The sequence below is a fragment of the Vitis vinifera genome, chromosome 10 (genome assembly GCF_030704535.1).
Source record: "Vitis vinifera cultivar Pinot Noir 40024 chromosome 10, ASM3070453v1".
Classification (NCBI taxonomy): Eukaryota; Viridiplantae; Streptophyta; class Magnoliopsida; order Vitales; family Vitaceae; genus Vitis; species Vitis vinifera.
This window is the reverse complement of record NC_081814.1, coordinates 8,884,446-8,900,385: the sequence shown is the minus strand read 5'-3', so window position 1 is coordinate 8,900,385 and position 15,940 is coordinate 8,884,446. Positions and strand designations below refer to the sequence as shown.

At 36.4% G+C, this 15,940-nt stretch overlaps 1 protein-coding gene across 1 annotated transcript; it reads left to right on the top strand.

Moving 5' to 3' along the window:
- The first annotated feature begins 12,598 nt into the window (after positions 1-12,598).
- LOC100255578 (GDSL esterase/lipase At5g45670) lies at positions 12,599-14,998 on the top strand. The gene is made up of 5 exons (XM_002266082.4): positions 12,599-12,986; positions 13,579-13,703; positions 13,875-14,120; positions 14,219-14,474; positions 14,570-14,998. Exons 1-5 carry the CDS (start codon positions 12,740-12,742, stop codon positions 14,791-14,793), a joined length of 1,098 nt encoding a protein of 365 aa, XP_002266118.1. The 5' UTR covers positions 12,599-12,739; the 3' UTR covers positions 14,794-14,998.
- Positions 14,999-15,940: the final 942 nt, after the last annotated feature.

Below are 15,940 nucleotides of genomic sequence, written 5' to 3'. Positions count from 1 at the left end.
CGAAAGGAGCCAAGTCCAGGCTCTGTTCCAGAACCTGCTCCACAGCCTTCGCCGTCGAGACCAAACCCTCCTCCAGTGAAGCCGGCGCCACCAAAGCCGCCGGCAAGGCGATATTTAACCAGGTCAGGTGGTCAGCCATTGAAGAAGAAAACCAGGGTTGAGAGCTCTGAACCAATTGATTTGACTGAGCAATCCCCTGAGAAATCACCAAATCCTTCTCCGGTACAAATTCCAGTGCCGTCACCGGTTCCCTCGCCAATTCCCTCACCAGAAGCAACTCCAATTCCATCGCCGGTACCATCTCCGGCACCCCAAGAAAAAGCTCAGGAGCCTCAAGCGCCAATTCCAGAGCCCCAAATTGCAGCTGAAGCACCTCTGGAAGAAGTGATCCGAAGGCCATTGCTTCCCCAGCCCCCAATCGAAGGAAACCTGGATTGCCGAACTCGGGCATTCCATTCTGAATTGTGCTTCGATTTAGCAGCATTTAGAGTGAGGCCAGAGCTTGCCCAATCATTCCAGCTGCTGAGGAGATATCATATGGAGCATCTGCTAGCTCCAAGGGATTTTTTCTATCCTCGGGTAGTCACAGACTTCTACCAGACCATGACAACCAAAGAAGTAAGAAATCCAACCTTGATTCATTTTATTATTGATGGTAGACATGGTATTTTGGGAGCAAGACATATTGCCGAGGCCCTGCAAATTCCTTTTGAGCCAACCCAATTCGACAATTTTAAAGCTTGGACAAATCCTACTGAGTTAGAGATGGTTCGCACACTAACCAGAGGAGCTGCAAATCGGTCACACCTGTTGAGGGGGGAGCTACCTCCAGTGATGTTTTTGATTGATGCCTTTTTGAGGCATAATATCTATCCCCTGCAGCATTGGACCCAAAGAAGGGGAATTCTCCTGGAAGCCTTGTACAAAATGTCTGAAGGATTCTTCTTTGGGCCTCATCATCTGATCATGGCAGCCCTTCTCTACTTTGAGGAGAAGGTTCACAAGAAGAAGCTTCAAAGAGCAGATTGCATTCCACTCCTCTTCCCAAGGCTGCTATGCCAAGTTTTGGAGCATCTCGGATACCCCTCTGAGCCTCAGCAGGAAAGAAAGAGAATATGCCGTGAGCCATTTACCCTTGATAAATGGAATAATATGACGGCCTATAAAATTGATCAGCCTGGGCAGCCTCAGCCAGCAGCAAGGAGAGCCTCCCCAAGACATCCACCTGAAGGTATAACACTTGCTACTCCTGCCATCCCTCGAGCTCCACCAGCTGCACCTGCTCCATCACAGCCATCCACATCAGCTGAGCCGAGGATGGCCATACCTATATCCGAATATCGAGAGCTTTGCCGTGCATTGGAGACTCTTACAGCTTCCCAGAGCAATCTTGCTCAGGAGTTGGCAGCCATCAAAGCAAGCCAGGAGCAGATGTTAGCCTCTCAGGCTCAACAAGCTGCCATCCTAAGGCAGCTTCAAGTCCATTTCGATCTGCCACAAGCTGTAGAGCCCTCCACTGAGACTCCACCAGAGCCACACTCTCAGCCTTCAGAGTCTCAACCTCCAGAGCCAGAAGCCCCAGCTGATCCACCTACTGAGGAGGCAGATCCTTCTGCTTAGCACCATCACCCCACTCATCAGACATTATATATATATTCTGTTTATGTTTTTATGCATGTTTGTTTTGTTTTAGTTGAAATGAAATCCCAGTATTTTGGTATTATATATGGGATTCCTTGTGTTACTTGTCTTTAGTATTGTAATCAAATGAACTCAAAGTAATACAAGTTGACTATTTCTTGTTAAAAGTTAGCATTAAAGTTTCCTTATTTCCTTTTCTCACACATTCTATTCTTTTTGAAACATGTGGTTTTCCCCAATCAATATTCGAATTTGATATCAGCAAGGAGGTACCACTTCCTCCCTTTTATTACAGTCACTCAAATCACATTGAGGACAATGCTCAGTTCGGTTGGGGGGTATGAGGAAGGAAGTATTCTAAATCTTTTTGGTATTGCAAATATATTGGTTAATTAGTTGTAGATTTTACTTTTTACTCTTGTTACTCTATTCTCCATGAATTTTGAGGAAAAATTTTCAAATTAAACCAAGAGAAATTGAACTGTTGTTTTTCACTTGACTTAGAGTATGGATTATGCTTACTAAAGTAGTTCAATTGTTGAAACTTCTACTGAAATTGAATTGAGTTCTTCCACTTTAAGCTATCCACACACTGTGCACATTAGTTTCCGATTATAAGATGAAAAACTATTTCCCTCTTGACTTAGTATATTTTTGGGACTTGGTATATTTGACCTCATTTGATAAAAATTGAAACACCCTGCAAAAGGCCAATGAGCCTTTGAAATAAAGAAAGTTGTTTGCTTGCCTTGAAACCCGAGCAAGGTCTGAGGGGTATATGGTGAAAATCTTTAAAGCCTGGTGCCCTAAGCCTTAATTGGTTGGGAGTCACCGACCTCAATGCTCGTTACAAGGGTGAATAGGTAGAGTTAGCATATGGTAGATGCTTGGGTATTAGAAATTCATTCTTAAAAGTCCGGGGAAAAATCCGAGGAGTTAGTGGTTGAAAGATCCTTAAAACTTGGTGCCCTAAACCTTAATTGGTTGGGAGTCATCGATGGACCCCCATTACATGGACAAGTCAGAAAGAGTACCCCATAAAGCTACCTTGAAAAAAAAAAAAAAAAAAAAAAAAAAAAAAAAAAAAGAAAAAAAGAAAGATGAAAGTGTGTTCTTTTCTTATTGATTTTGGTCAGTTTGCTAAAGTGTTGAAAAGAGATAGGTTGGGGGGTGAGATTAGTAGCATATTATTCTCGGAAGCTAAGAAACCAATACACATAGATTTTTGTGGAAGATTAAAGTTTGATTCTTAGAAAGTGGAAATGATTTTAAAACCTCAGTTTGCATAATGCACTCCCTTGATTGACAGTGTTTAGCATAGTTGTTATGACTCTTGTTGAGATTTGGGTTTGTATTTCTTTAATGCTTCATGTGAGAATTAGATCATCATGCCACTTGAGAATTATTTTCCTTTAGCATGATGTTGTAAATTTTAGTATAATTAGCTATTTATTTTCATTTTTCTCTCCTATATTGCTAAGGGACTAGCAATATGTCGGTTGGGGGGAGTGATTACTACTCAAAAAGTGCTATTTGATAGCCTTTAATTAATCCTTTTTAACACTTTTGAGTAGTAGTTTAGGCCTTTTAACTCAATTGGCATGTTAAGGATCCTTTAAAGCAATTTTGATCACTTTGTGCAAGTTTTGGTGTTTTTGTTAGTATTTTGATCACCAAAGCAAGTCAAGAATGAGGAGAGCTATGAGGAATCTTGGGCAAAGCTTAGAATTCAATTGCCAAGAGTGAATCCGGATTGCAAGGAGAAAAAGCAAAGAGAATCTGTCATGAAGCCTATTCTTGATGACAGTCGTAGCAGCCACTTTTGGAGCACTTTCTGAAGTCCAAATGATGCAAGTTATATACCATTTCAAAGCTCAGGAAGTTAACAATCCAATGCTTCAAACGGTACACGATTCGGAGTTGAAACGAAGAAGTTGCAGCCATTACAAGTCAGTCACTCTAAAGTGTTGCGGAATCAGCCTTTTGTTGCGAGAATTTCGCAACACTTTTGTACAGTAAGGTGTTTCTCCTTCTAACGATGCACGAACCATGCCGCGAGAAGGGAGCTGGAAACTTCAAGATGGAAGCCAACTTTGCAGCCTGGTGAAGATAGCTCGGTCTTGCGAAATAATTTCGCAGCCCTCTTGGGTGTCTGCGAAATTTCGCAGACCTCACTTTTCTCCTGCGAAATGGCTCCGGAAGCCTCCCGAAGCTTGCTACCGACATTGGGAGATATTTTCCATTAGATTTTTGTTGTCTAAATCCCAAAATACTCCTTGTAAACCACCAATTACATGATTCCTTAGTTTTTAAGTTAGTAAAAAGACCAAATATCAGTGTAAGAATTAGTTTTATATTAGTTTGGTATAAATACCTCTCGAGAGCATGTTCTCAGGGAGGAGTTCCTTCTGTAACCATTTGGTAAGCAAGTAAAGTATTTTCTTTCTACTGCCTTACCTTCTCACTTTGTATTTTCATTTTATTTCTAAGTTATGAATTCTCTGAGGAGTTTTCCCCAGAGAATGAGTAACTAAACCTCCAATTCCTTGGAGCTAAGGTTGCCGGGGAAGGTTCCAAGTGCAAAAATGCAAAGCTCTGTGGTTTTAGCTAGTAATGAAGAGGAAGTGAAATCCTTTAGTGATTTCAATGTTTTTAGTTAACTTAAAACACTTTGGAGTCACCTGGGCCAACACTTGGTAAGGCAAGTGATTTCCAACCGTGGAAATGCACTAGTTTACCCCTTGCGAGCCTCTGGTAGGTGACTTCAGGGTAGGATTTTCTGGAATTACCAACACTTGGTAAGCTTTTGGACTCCTAGGAGGCATCCATTAGTTATCTCTTGCGAGTTTGTGAAGGGAAGTCCAAGGTTAAAGATCACCTTGAATGGTAAGTGCTCGTGAGAGGCATGAACCATTGCAAGTTGTATCAGTGAGAGAATTAAAGTGAAATTTAATTGAAGTAGTCTCTGTACATCACCGGTTAGAGAATTGATTATAAGTTGAATCTCTAATGCGAGGAAATGAACCATCTGACCGGAGCTATGTCTTTTGCATGAGGGACCACCCCAGTGAACCTAAATCTCCAAGGAATGTTTTTCTTCCTAAATTATTCCAAACTTCTGTTAAGTTAGTTAGTTTAAGTCTCAACCTTTACAAATCAAAGTTTGTGTTTTATTCCTTAAGCTAACCGTGAAATGAAACAAAACCAATTCACTTGGAATTGGTATCCTTGATTGCTTGCAAATCATTCCCAGTGAACGATCCTTAGAGCCACTATACTATAGTAGCTTTGTATTTGCTACCCTAGTGTATGGTGTTATAGGTATAAATTTTGTTGATCACTTCCTCAATCAAGGAGCACCAGCTGAACACAAATCAGCTGAGACACCAATTGGGCATGAGTCAAATAGCAGCCTCATACATCCATCTTGTGATAAGCATGCAAGCTCTTTCTCTTGCTTCCTTTTTGTAGGCATCATTGATGGTAGTTTGATTCATCTTTCCACTCCTTCTATTTTGAACAACCATCTCTGCATTAAAAGTGAAAAAATGATCCATAAGACCTTTTTGTCTTGATTTTTTTTTGAAGAAAACGTCCTACCACCACTTCCTTCTCGGTTACTACCTCCACTAGAAATGTTGGTGACATTCGTTCTACTATTAATCTCCTCACCAATATCTTCATCTTCCAAATCAAACAAATCTTCATTAACATATGCGCTCCCCATATTCATTTGCTCTTTTTGATTTTTCTTGGAATTCATATACTCTTCCATTTCTTCTCTAACATGTTCCAGACATTTTCTACACTTTTTAGCATTTCTATATCCACTAACAAGATGTTGTTTGTGTCTATATATGCCTCATTTGGTTACTTTATCACAAAAAATGCATATGATGGTGTTCAAATCTTTTTCATTAACCAAACGACCATATTTCCACCCCGGATCTCTTCTTCCACTTGCACTAGAGTCCACTTGAGTTTCACTCTCATTATCCATCTTGCAAACAAATTATCTATACTCTACAATAAAATAATTATAATTAAATTAAGAAAAAAAATTGAAAAAAAATGCATATCACATTATCAAATATCACATCAACAACAAATATGCATACGAGTGCTTTTTATTTATTTATTTTTATTTTGTAAAATTTTCATGTCAAAAACTCAAAATATAATATTTATATTTAAAAAAAAAAAAATTACCAATGAGAGTTATGAGATAAGAATGGAAAAAAATGAAGAAAAAAGAAAAATATCGAGGTCCGGAAGGTACGTGACTATTTCCCATTTATTTTTCTCCTATTTTCCCCCTATTTTTCTTCTTCTTCTTCACTTCTCCAGCACGGAAGAGGCTAGGGCAAAGAATGGCAGTGGTCTCAGGTTGAGAAAGACCAGAAAAGGGGGTTGGATGAGAGGAACAGGCCAAAACGACGTCGTTTTGGGCTGTTTTTTTAAAAAAAGAACAGACTCCAAAACGACGTCGTTTTGGGCCCAGCAAATAAAAAAAAAATTTAGGGCTGGCCGCCTCTCTGCAACTCGACTGGAGGAGGAAGAAGAAGAAGAAGAAGAAGAAGAAGGAGAAGGAGAAGGAGGAGTGCGTACTTGGTCAGACCGTCGGAGGCGACTCGGGCGAGCGCCTCGCACCTTGCGCCTTGCTGGAAGCGAGCGCCTTGCGCGCCTAAGCGGCGCCTTCGTGAAGGGGTGTCGGCTCCCTTCAGGCAAGGCGCCGGAGGGTGGTGTCGCGCCGCCCTGAGCCTAGGCACGCCTTAGGCGCGCCTTTCAGAACTATGACTCATATACCATAATAACACGATTTATGAGGATTGGATTGACTCTAGGTTCATTATTGTGCATAAGGCTATTTTGGTAATTACATAAGATTGCATAGGAGATAATGAACAAGGTTTCTAGATTGAGCTAATTGATTAATCAAATAGCCCTATGTGGTTAATAAATTAATTAGGATCCATTTTGAGTTAGATTAAGTGATCCAAGCTTTGATGAGCTTAAGTTACTTAAGCCTAATAGGCAACCTTATAAATACCCCCTTGAAGGGTAGAGTTTCCTAATGGCTCTAGTTAGTTGTCTTCTACCTCCAAAGAAAGAGAGAGATAACTAAGGTTTCCACTCTTCCAAAGCCTACACTTTGGAGTTCTAAGATCGTGGTTCAAGTCATCGAGTAGAAGATCTTAGGTGTATGAGACCTTTAAACTATTCAAACATGTTCTTCACCGCAATGACTTGATTGATCTGAGAACATTTAGATCTAGGTATGAGGTTCATATCTCTAGATCTATTGTTAATAATGATTTTTATTATCATTTTATTTTGATGTAATAAATTTAGAGATGCCTAGGGATAGATGCTTGCACCCTATGATATCCAGGGCATGAGAACGAAGTAATCCAGGGTTCCCAACAACTACCATCTTCAGCTCTAACTAGTCATTGCCTCTCACCAGTCGCCATCGACAAGGTCCTCCGGCTGGCGACACCACCCATTTCCTTTTATCCTACTGCTTCTCACACACTCTTTCTCTCTTTTTTCTTTTCTCACTCCATTTTTTCCCGATATTATTTTCTTCCCTTCACCTCCACTATCACACCATGCACGACACACTATCACTTCTTTGCAACCTTTCCTTAATGGGTTCTTCAAATTTGTGAAAGATGTTTTATTTTATTTTATTATTTTAATTTCTACAATAATTTGTTCTTGACTATTGAACTTGTTTGTTTGGGTTAATTTTTATTATTTTTGGGTTTTCATTTACTTGATTTGGATATTATTTGTAAACTTTGGATTAAGTTTGGGTGATTTGGGTATCATTTTGGACCTTGTTTATTAATTTATATTCATGATTTGAGTTTTATGTTAGCTTGAGTTTTATTTGGATTTATTGATTATTAGATTTTGGGCTTTTATTTTGACATGAGATATTAAATTTAGGCCTAATTGATTTTATTTTAATTTGTTACATTTGGGCTTGGTTTAGTCGGCTTGCATATTGGTTATTAAGTTGGGATAGTGGATAATTTGAACTCATTTTTGTTGGTGGGTTTGGTACTTTGGGTTAGTTTTTATTATTTTGGGTTTTGCATTTTTTTAAAATTTATTTTGGGGTCAGTTCATATTTTCTATTGACATCGGACTCGCTTATTGATGGGCTTAATTTATTTTCTATGCATGGATCCATTTTTGGACACTTGTGCTTGGAATCTGGATGCTGAGCACATGGAGGGCCAAAGAAAAAATGTTGCTTGGGAGGCTCATAAAAAGGGCACAAGACCCTAGGGTTCAACAGAGGTGGTTGATCTGTATTTTTATTTGGAGCTGTCCATTAAAGGTCTAAGGATATTCATGGATGATTTGCTGTAGGATCGCATTTATGTACATTTCCTCCTTTTTTTTTTTTTTTTTTTAATTTCTTTGATTTCATTTTTTGGTTCTGTAAATATTCTCTTCTTTTATACATGTTTGTTTGTTGTTTACTGGTTATAAATTTAGGTTGGTAGTTTTGTCCATGTTTTCTTGTTATTTTTTCATTTATTTTTTTCATTTTATGTTGTACGTTTTCTGTATGTTGCTTCATCCCATGTCACTTTTCAGTTTTCAAAGTTGTAAATCTAAAGTCCTTTTATTTATTTATTTTTAAAAAATAAAGACTATAAGATCTTTTTGTTTTTATTTTTTAATTAAGTTGCAAAACCATTTTTCAATAGAAATTGTGAAATCAATTTTCAAATAACAGTTTAAAATATGAAATCTTTTTAAATAAAATGATAGAAACCTTTTTTGAAAATAAAATTGAGAAGTCTTTTTTTTTTTAAAATAATAAAATTGAAAAAAATCTTTCTAACAAAATGATTAAATTTAAATAAAAATTAATTAAACAAAATTAATTTATGAATTAAGTCAAGTACTATCTATTCACCTCCTCTACGTAGTTTCATTATATCAATACTAAAAATTAAATTTCTTCCTAATGGTATCATACAATCAGTAGAAGAAAAGAAAATTAGATTTTATTCTACTTTTAAGAAAATTTCAATTTGTAAAATAGTAATAACAATAATAATAAAAAGAAAAAAGAAAAAAGAAAATAAAATAGAAATATATTTGACATAATAGTGAAAAGTACTAGGTATGTTTTTTTTTTTTCTTTTTTTTTACCTTTTACATCTTTTTAGGACTTACAATAAAGGCATTTAAAAGTACATATCACCCCTGGGATAATTTTTCCCACCAAATATGTTTTATAATCCCATCTTTATTTCAATAAAGAATCCAACATTAACAACAAGGATAATATTTTTGAAAAATGGTATTCTATCCTATTCAACATAAAGTCCATCTCATCTCAACATGCCAAACACAGCCTAAATACATATATGTTTACATTGGCAATGGATAAACCTGGATTTTGACAAGGTAAAAAAAGTTGGCTTTGATGGGTTAGGGTTACATTTTTATTATTTTTCAACACAAAAAAATAATAATTAGAAAGGGCAATTCAAGTTCTTTAGTGCCTCTAAACTCTGCCTTTGAAAACATGAATGGGGGGGCATACAATAGAAACAAGAATGGTCCACCTCTACAAATGTGTACATTGAAGGAAAGACCTTAAGAGACGGAGTGAAAGAGACTTGGCATTGAAGACAGACCATAGTCTTAAATGGGTCATGTGGTGGGTGTTGATAGAAATGTGGATAAATAAATACATATGTGTGTGTATAACCCAAAAGGCAATGATGAAGTGTGTTGATCGAGTGCTCCTTCAACTACCCTTCTTTAATTTCAATCACTCACTAATGTAAAATATCACATGCTTAGTAAATGTTGCTCTTTCAAATCTTATCCTTCTTCATATCTCCACACCCTTCCATTCATTGGCTTGTGATCAGTTTCCCTAATAAAATATTTTATCCTATCAATTAATATGGCCCTCCACCTATGATGTATTTAATTTGTCTGCAATGTACGTCCATAAATATGTAAGGTTCTTCATGAAGTTGAAGTCCATGGTTTTTCTACTCTTATTTTTCAAATTTTTGCTATTTCTATTGTTAATTGGATAACAAATAAGGTTGGGCCTTCATGGACTTGAAGTTAATGACTTTTCTACTTTGTTTATATTTTTCATGTTTTTGCTATTTCTATTGTTAATTGCATAACAAATATAGTTGGAAATTCAAGTTAATTAATGACTTTTCTACTTTTATTGTTTCAAGTTTTTACTACTTTCCACAAATATAGTTGGATTGTTAATTAGTGGGTCCGGTGTGTATAATATTTTCATAAAATAGATTTAAAAAAACATTAAGAATCTATTTGGTAAGCGTGAAGATTGTTATTGTTTTTTATAATAAAAAAATAGGAAAATAAAAATATGTTTTACAATTAGAAAATAAAAAATAAGGTTTTATTTGACAATGATTTTCAAGAATAGATTTTTATTTTTCAAAACAAAAAAAATAGATAAACACGATTTGACAGTAAAAAAACTATTTTTAAAGAAATTTTTTTAGTTGTTTTTTGAGGGTTGTTTTAAAAAATAATTTCACAAACATGGATAATAATTAAAATAAAACATTAGATATAAAAATTACTTTTAAAATATATTTAAAAAATATTAAAATTATATTAAAAATATTTCAAGTTCCCAAAAAGACTTTTGTCATATAAAATATTAGACAATAATTTTAAAAGTTGTTCTAAAAAACTATTTTGAAGACTGTTACATGCAAAACTTAAATATCATCCACTTTGTTATAATTTAAGGAAAATATGTATTTTGTATAAGGTCAATAACATGACTCTCAACCTTGTCATCTTAAATGTATTTTCTAAGTCAACTAGTTGACACAAAATATGGTCAAATTGAAAAGGTCCTTCCTTTAATTTAGTTTCCATACTTCATTTTTATTTTTTATTTTTTTAAGATGTATACATGTAGAAATGACTATCATCCTTTCTTCTTCTAATTTGAATGTGGCCATTTTAGAATGTCCGAAAATAATTATTATTTTTCATATAGTATTTTAATGAAAGTTCAATAAATTGAAGTTGTTGCCACGAAACAAAGCATGCATGTCCATAAATATTTCGCTCTAAGCACCGACATGTAAGTCAATGGGAATAACATCAAGGTCTACAATATTTTTCTTTTCCATTATTTGGAAACATGGTGGAATCCATCAAGGTCGAACGTTGCAATATTACAGGGTATGACCAAACTTCACATTAAATTTAGCTACCAACTTTCATTAATTGTTGGGTGGGTACAGTTCATAATATACATCCGAAGACTCAATCAACTCAAGTTTGAAGGCCCTCAGCCGTTGGATGGGCCACCGTCTTGAATCTCAACCATTAATGATGATGCATACAGCAAGCAATATGCCTATCTAGGATCCACTACCACTATGTGATTGACCATCTTTCCCTTTCGGAAAGGCCCCTTTTTTCTCCAATGCAGTCTAACGTGAAAAGGCCAAAGATAAAGACGGATATAATTGGGAAAAGGCGTAGGACCACTCACTTGATGTGTCGAGATTTTGGGGTCAAATTTTGTGATTTGGAAATCAAACACTATGCCTGAAAAGGGTTAGACTCCATTAATGTTGAAGGTTTGAAAAGACTATGGATAATTTATTTGCCAAATGAGGAGATTAGGAGGCTTAGGTTAGGTTTTGGGAAAAAGGAGAAACAAACAAGTGGTTCAAGTGGTACTGTTGACCTCCATATCAAAGAGGGTTTCTCAAGGAGGAGAGGGGTAGAGCAAACCAATAATTTAGGTTCTAGGTAGCTGGTTTTGTTGACTATTTTGTAGCGTAATTACGCATGATGGTCAGGCTTCAAGTAGCATCCAGCTAAACCAACATGGAGCTTGCCAGCTAATATTAGAAGCAATTCATACCATGCATTAAAACACATCGATTATGATTCCAAAGGCTTCAAATGCTAATTTAGTTTATTTTATGGACTCATTTTTTTTTTAATGCTCTTGAACTCATTGAGCTTCTCAATTGATATAGTACTCCAATAAATACCTCTTCTAGATTAAGAAAATACATGTCCTTTCGGTTTTTGTTTTTATTTTTCTAAAATTTATAAAAAAAATTGAATAAGAATTAAGAAATATCTTTTCATGAGTAATGTTATGCCCTAATACTCATTTTAAAGGTGTGACGATCATTTTACATTTTAAGTCAAAAGACTCAAAGTGTGAAAAGACTTAAATAATTATCTTGTAATTATAATTAATAATTACCAATTATCAAATTTTTATTTAGATGAGTAAAAAAATATTTTATAATATTCAAATCTTAACTTTAAAAATAATACATTAACTAAAATACTATTATCCAAACAACTTTAAGCTTAACAATTTCAATAGTCATTAAAATTTAACTTTTTCAGACTTGAAGTGTGATAGATTGTCATGTTCTTGGATGAGTCTTGGGGCGTGATAGGTAAAAACTCCAAATTAAGTTCATTAAGATGTAAGACGTAAACTATCTAGTTATTAGTTTGAGGCTGCATGCATGCACCGTTTCAAGCAATAATTAATCCAAAATTGAACCAGAAATATCTAGTTATTAGAGCGTGTTAAGATCATTTAATGACCGTTAATTTAGTGCTTATTTTTGACAGCTCAATGATAAGATAGATATCCATCAATATCGAGTCTTTGTTATTTAGTCCACAGTGGAGATAGAACAAAAATTTAAGGCTGCAGCCGACTAGACTGGGGCACATGAGTCCTTTTGAGATGGATGATCAAATTCAGAGCAGGACGACGAGCTCTCTCACATTAAGTCCGCGTGAAATAAATGCTTCTGACCAACTTCCTCAACTGTAAAAGCTAAACAAATAGTCTCCTATCTCTCTCTTATACTGTATACCTCTTTTTTTCTCTTTGTCACCACCTCTATATATACTCGTATCCAAGCCTTTAATTTACTCACACACCACCATTCCTCCTCCCGGGCTCACCTCATCCCAATACATCTCTCCTTCTTTATCTCTGTCCCCGTTTTTCCCTTTTCAAAGTCGATCTTCTCAACTTTTTAGGGTTTTGTTTCTTAAAATGGCAAGTGAGCTTAAGCAGTGGTGCATGGTGTGTGCTGTGGTGGTGGCTTTGAGTTGGGGTTGTTGGGTTGAGGCTGACCCCCAAGTTCCTTGTTACTTCATTTTTGGAGACTCGTTGGTGGACAATGGGAATAACAACGGGATCGCATCGTTGGCTAGGGCTAATTACCTGCCTTATGGGATTGATTTTCCCCAAGGACCCACCGGAAGGTTTTCCAATGGTAAAACTACAGTTGATGTCATAGGTGAGCTCTCCATTCTTATCTTCCTGACCTCCTACTTTTGCATGCAGCTTGTCCATATGTGTGTCCTTCTCATATTTTTTCAGTCTCACCACTGGCTTGTTATAGAGCACACTGTTTCCATGGTTATGAATACTTTGTTCTCGCCTGGGGAGTTAAGCTCCCTTGAGGGGTGTGCCATGCTTTTAATTTTATAGGTAAATGTAGCCTAATTCGAATCCAACCCATTCAAGGTTAATTGCCTGTAATCTATTTAAGAAATTAATTAATATATAGCTATTTCAAATATGAAGATTTTTAGAAATAAAAATTTCCACACTAATGGGCCCAGGTATCGATTAGCATTGATCACGGGATCACGTGTCATGGCAGCTGCTGCCTCGAACACATGTCGAATTTAATGGACACGAAATTCATATCTCTAAGCTTTAAATCTGAAAATGTTCTTGTATATGTCCCCACAGGGATGTAAAGAAAAAGTCATCGATGGACAGTAGGTCCATCCACACCTACTCTAACACATGGGTCATGCTATAATTTATTTTTATTTTATTTTGTTGATAATTACTAATTCAAAATATTTGTGTATTAACAGCTGAGCTATTGGGCTTTGATAATTACATTCCACCCTACTCAAGTGCAAGAGGCGAAGACATACTCAAGGGAGTGAACTATGCCTCCGCTGCTGCTGGAATTAGAGATGAAACTGGGCAGCAACTGGTACTTCCAAATTTAATTTCTATGCCCATTAATTAGCTGCCACCATTTCAAGTTCAGTCTATTCTAGAAAACATTAAAAAACTGTTTTCGAAAACTGCTTTCAAAAATCATTTTAGGAATAGTTTTCCAACTCTAATTATTTATTCTACTTTCCATTTAATTTGATGGTAGGGAGGTCGGATTAGCATGAATGGACAACTAAGAAATTACCAAACCACGGTTTCGCAAGTGGTAAGCATACTAGGGGATGAGGACACGGCTGCTAATTACCTGAGCAAGTGCATTTACTCGCTTGGATTAGGAAGCAACGATTACCTTAATAACTACTTTATGCCTCAATATTACTCCACTAGTCGACAGTATACCCCGGAGCAATATGCAGATGTTCTTATTCAGCAATATGCTCAACAAATAAGGGTTAGTTCTTAGTACTCTTCTTGGTTACATGTTCTTTACTCCTTAAACCCTCTTTAAACCTCTGACCTTTTTCATGTGGTTTGTGGTACTGGAACTAGACTTTGTACAACTATGGAGCAAGGAAGGTGGTTCTGATCGGAGTGGGTCAAATCGGGTGCAGCCCCAATGAACTTGCCCAAAACAGCCCAGACGGGACCACATGTATAGAAAGGATCAATTACGCCAACCGACTGTTCAACGACAGGCTCAAATCTTTGGTGGGTGAATTGAACAACAACTTTCCTGATGGACGATTCATCTACATCAATGCCTACGGGATTTTCCAGGACTTGATAAGCAGCCCTTCTTCTTATGGTACATATTTTCAATACTTAGTGTGAAATAACATGAGGTGAGATTAGATTGCTAATAAATTGATGATTAATATTTTCTTGTGAATTTTACTTCAGGTTTCAGGGTTACAAATGCTGGGTGCTGCGGTGTAGGGAGGAATAATGGCCAAATAACATGTCTTCCTTTCCAGACTCCATGCCAGAACAGGAACGAGTACTTGTTTTGGGATGCTTTCCACCCGGGTGAAGCTGCAAATGTGGTTATTGGAAGGAGATCCTATAGTGCTCAGTCTTCATCCGATGCTTACCCCATTGATATTCGCAGCCTAGCTCAGCTCTGAAGATGGAGATATGCATGGCTGTGTGGTGGCAGGAGAAGATGAAGCTTCTCAGTCCTATTTTGCAACTGTATTCCTATATTGTTATAACTTATAATCATTATATGATCGTTGTTATCAACTTATCATTGCTCCCTTGTAAGAGTGTGGTATTATTTTGTTAATGAGTTGATGATTAATAATAATTATTAGTTACATTTGCTCATAATCATACACCCTATCTTTTCCAGCAGTTTGTGAACCCAAAAACATAGTTTTTGTTAGAATTGGCAGGGCGATCGGATTGCCGTCAATGAATAGCTACATAATTATCAGATTTCAGTCTTTCAGATCGCCAACATTCGAAATGAGACAGCTGCTATGAATTTCCTGAGAAAGTGCCTGTTTACAGTTGGATTAGGAATACATCTCACAGACTCCTTCTGACACCCACCCCATTGATGTGCACAACATAGCTCAGGTCTAATGAAGGAGATGACATCTCCCATGGCATATTGGAAGTTAGCTGCATGGCATACTGATTGATTAAAATTATATAACAACTATGCCTCTTTGCTAGTATATATATGAACTTTAATTATTGTAATAAAACTTCACCAGTAAAGGTTTATGAAGAAATAAAATCCTTTCCGTTAAACCATTGATGTGACGACCAAAAAGAATAGTAAAAGAAAACAAGAAGGAAAATGGTTGGGGGTTTGAATGGAGGGGTTGGTTTAATTGGTTTTGTTGCACAGGGCGGATTGGGTTGCTCTGTTTTCAAGCTCAAGTCTGGGTTTGGTGTAATGGTTTTTATGCCTATGACCTGGATATTTTCTCCCTTATGCAGGGGAAAAGAGATGGAAATTAAGGCCGAGGTCTTGAAAGTAGGTACATGAACATGCTGTTATGAATGAAATACAAGAACCAATGCCCTGATGACAGAATTGGTTTTTTATGCCAGGTAATAGAATTTGCCATGATTTGAAGCTCATGAAACTATTAAGCGACCCTTGCCCATCTAAGTCATCAACAGAAGTAATATGATCTTTGATCATCATATAGAAAACAGATGATTGATATTCTTATATTTGTTGTACACGAGATCCAGGGAACTCTACCTGTAATATCTTGCTCTGTTGTGTTGTTAATTGCCTGTCTGCTTCCCTGA

Bases quoted from the DNA above. Each gene is read 5' to 3' on its own strand.
- LOC100255578 (XM_002266082.4), top strand. From the start codon at position 12,740: ATGGCAAGTGAGCTTAAGCAGTGGTGCATGGTGTGTGCTGTGGTGGTG. The intron at 12,987-13,578 runs GTGAGCTCTCCA...GTGTATTAACAG, and splicing joins AACTACAGTTGATGTCATAG to CTGAGCTATTGGGCTTTGAT. The intron at 14,475-14,569 runs GTACATATTTTC...ATTTTACTTCAG, and splicing joins AAGCAGCCCTTCTTCTTATG to GTTTCAGGGTTACAAATGCT.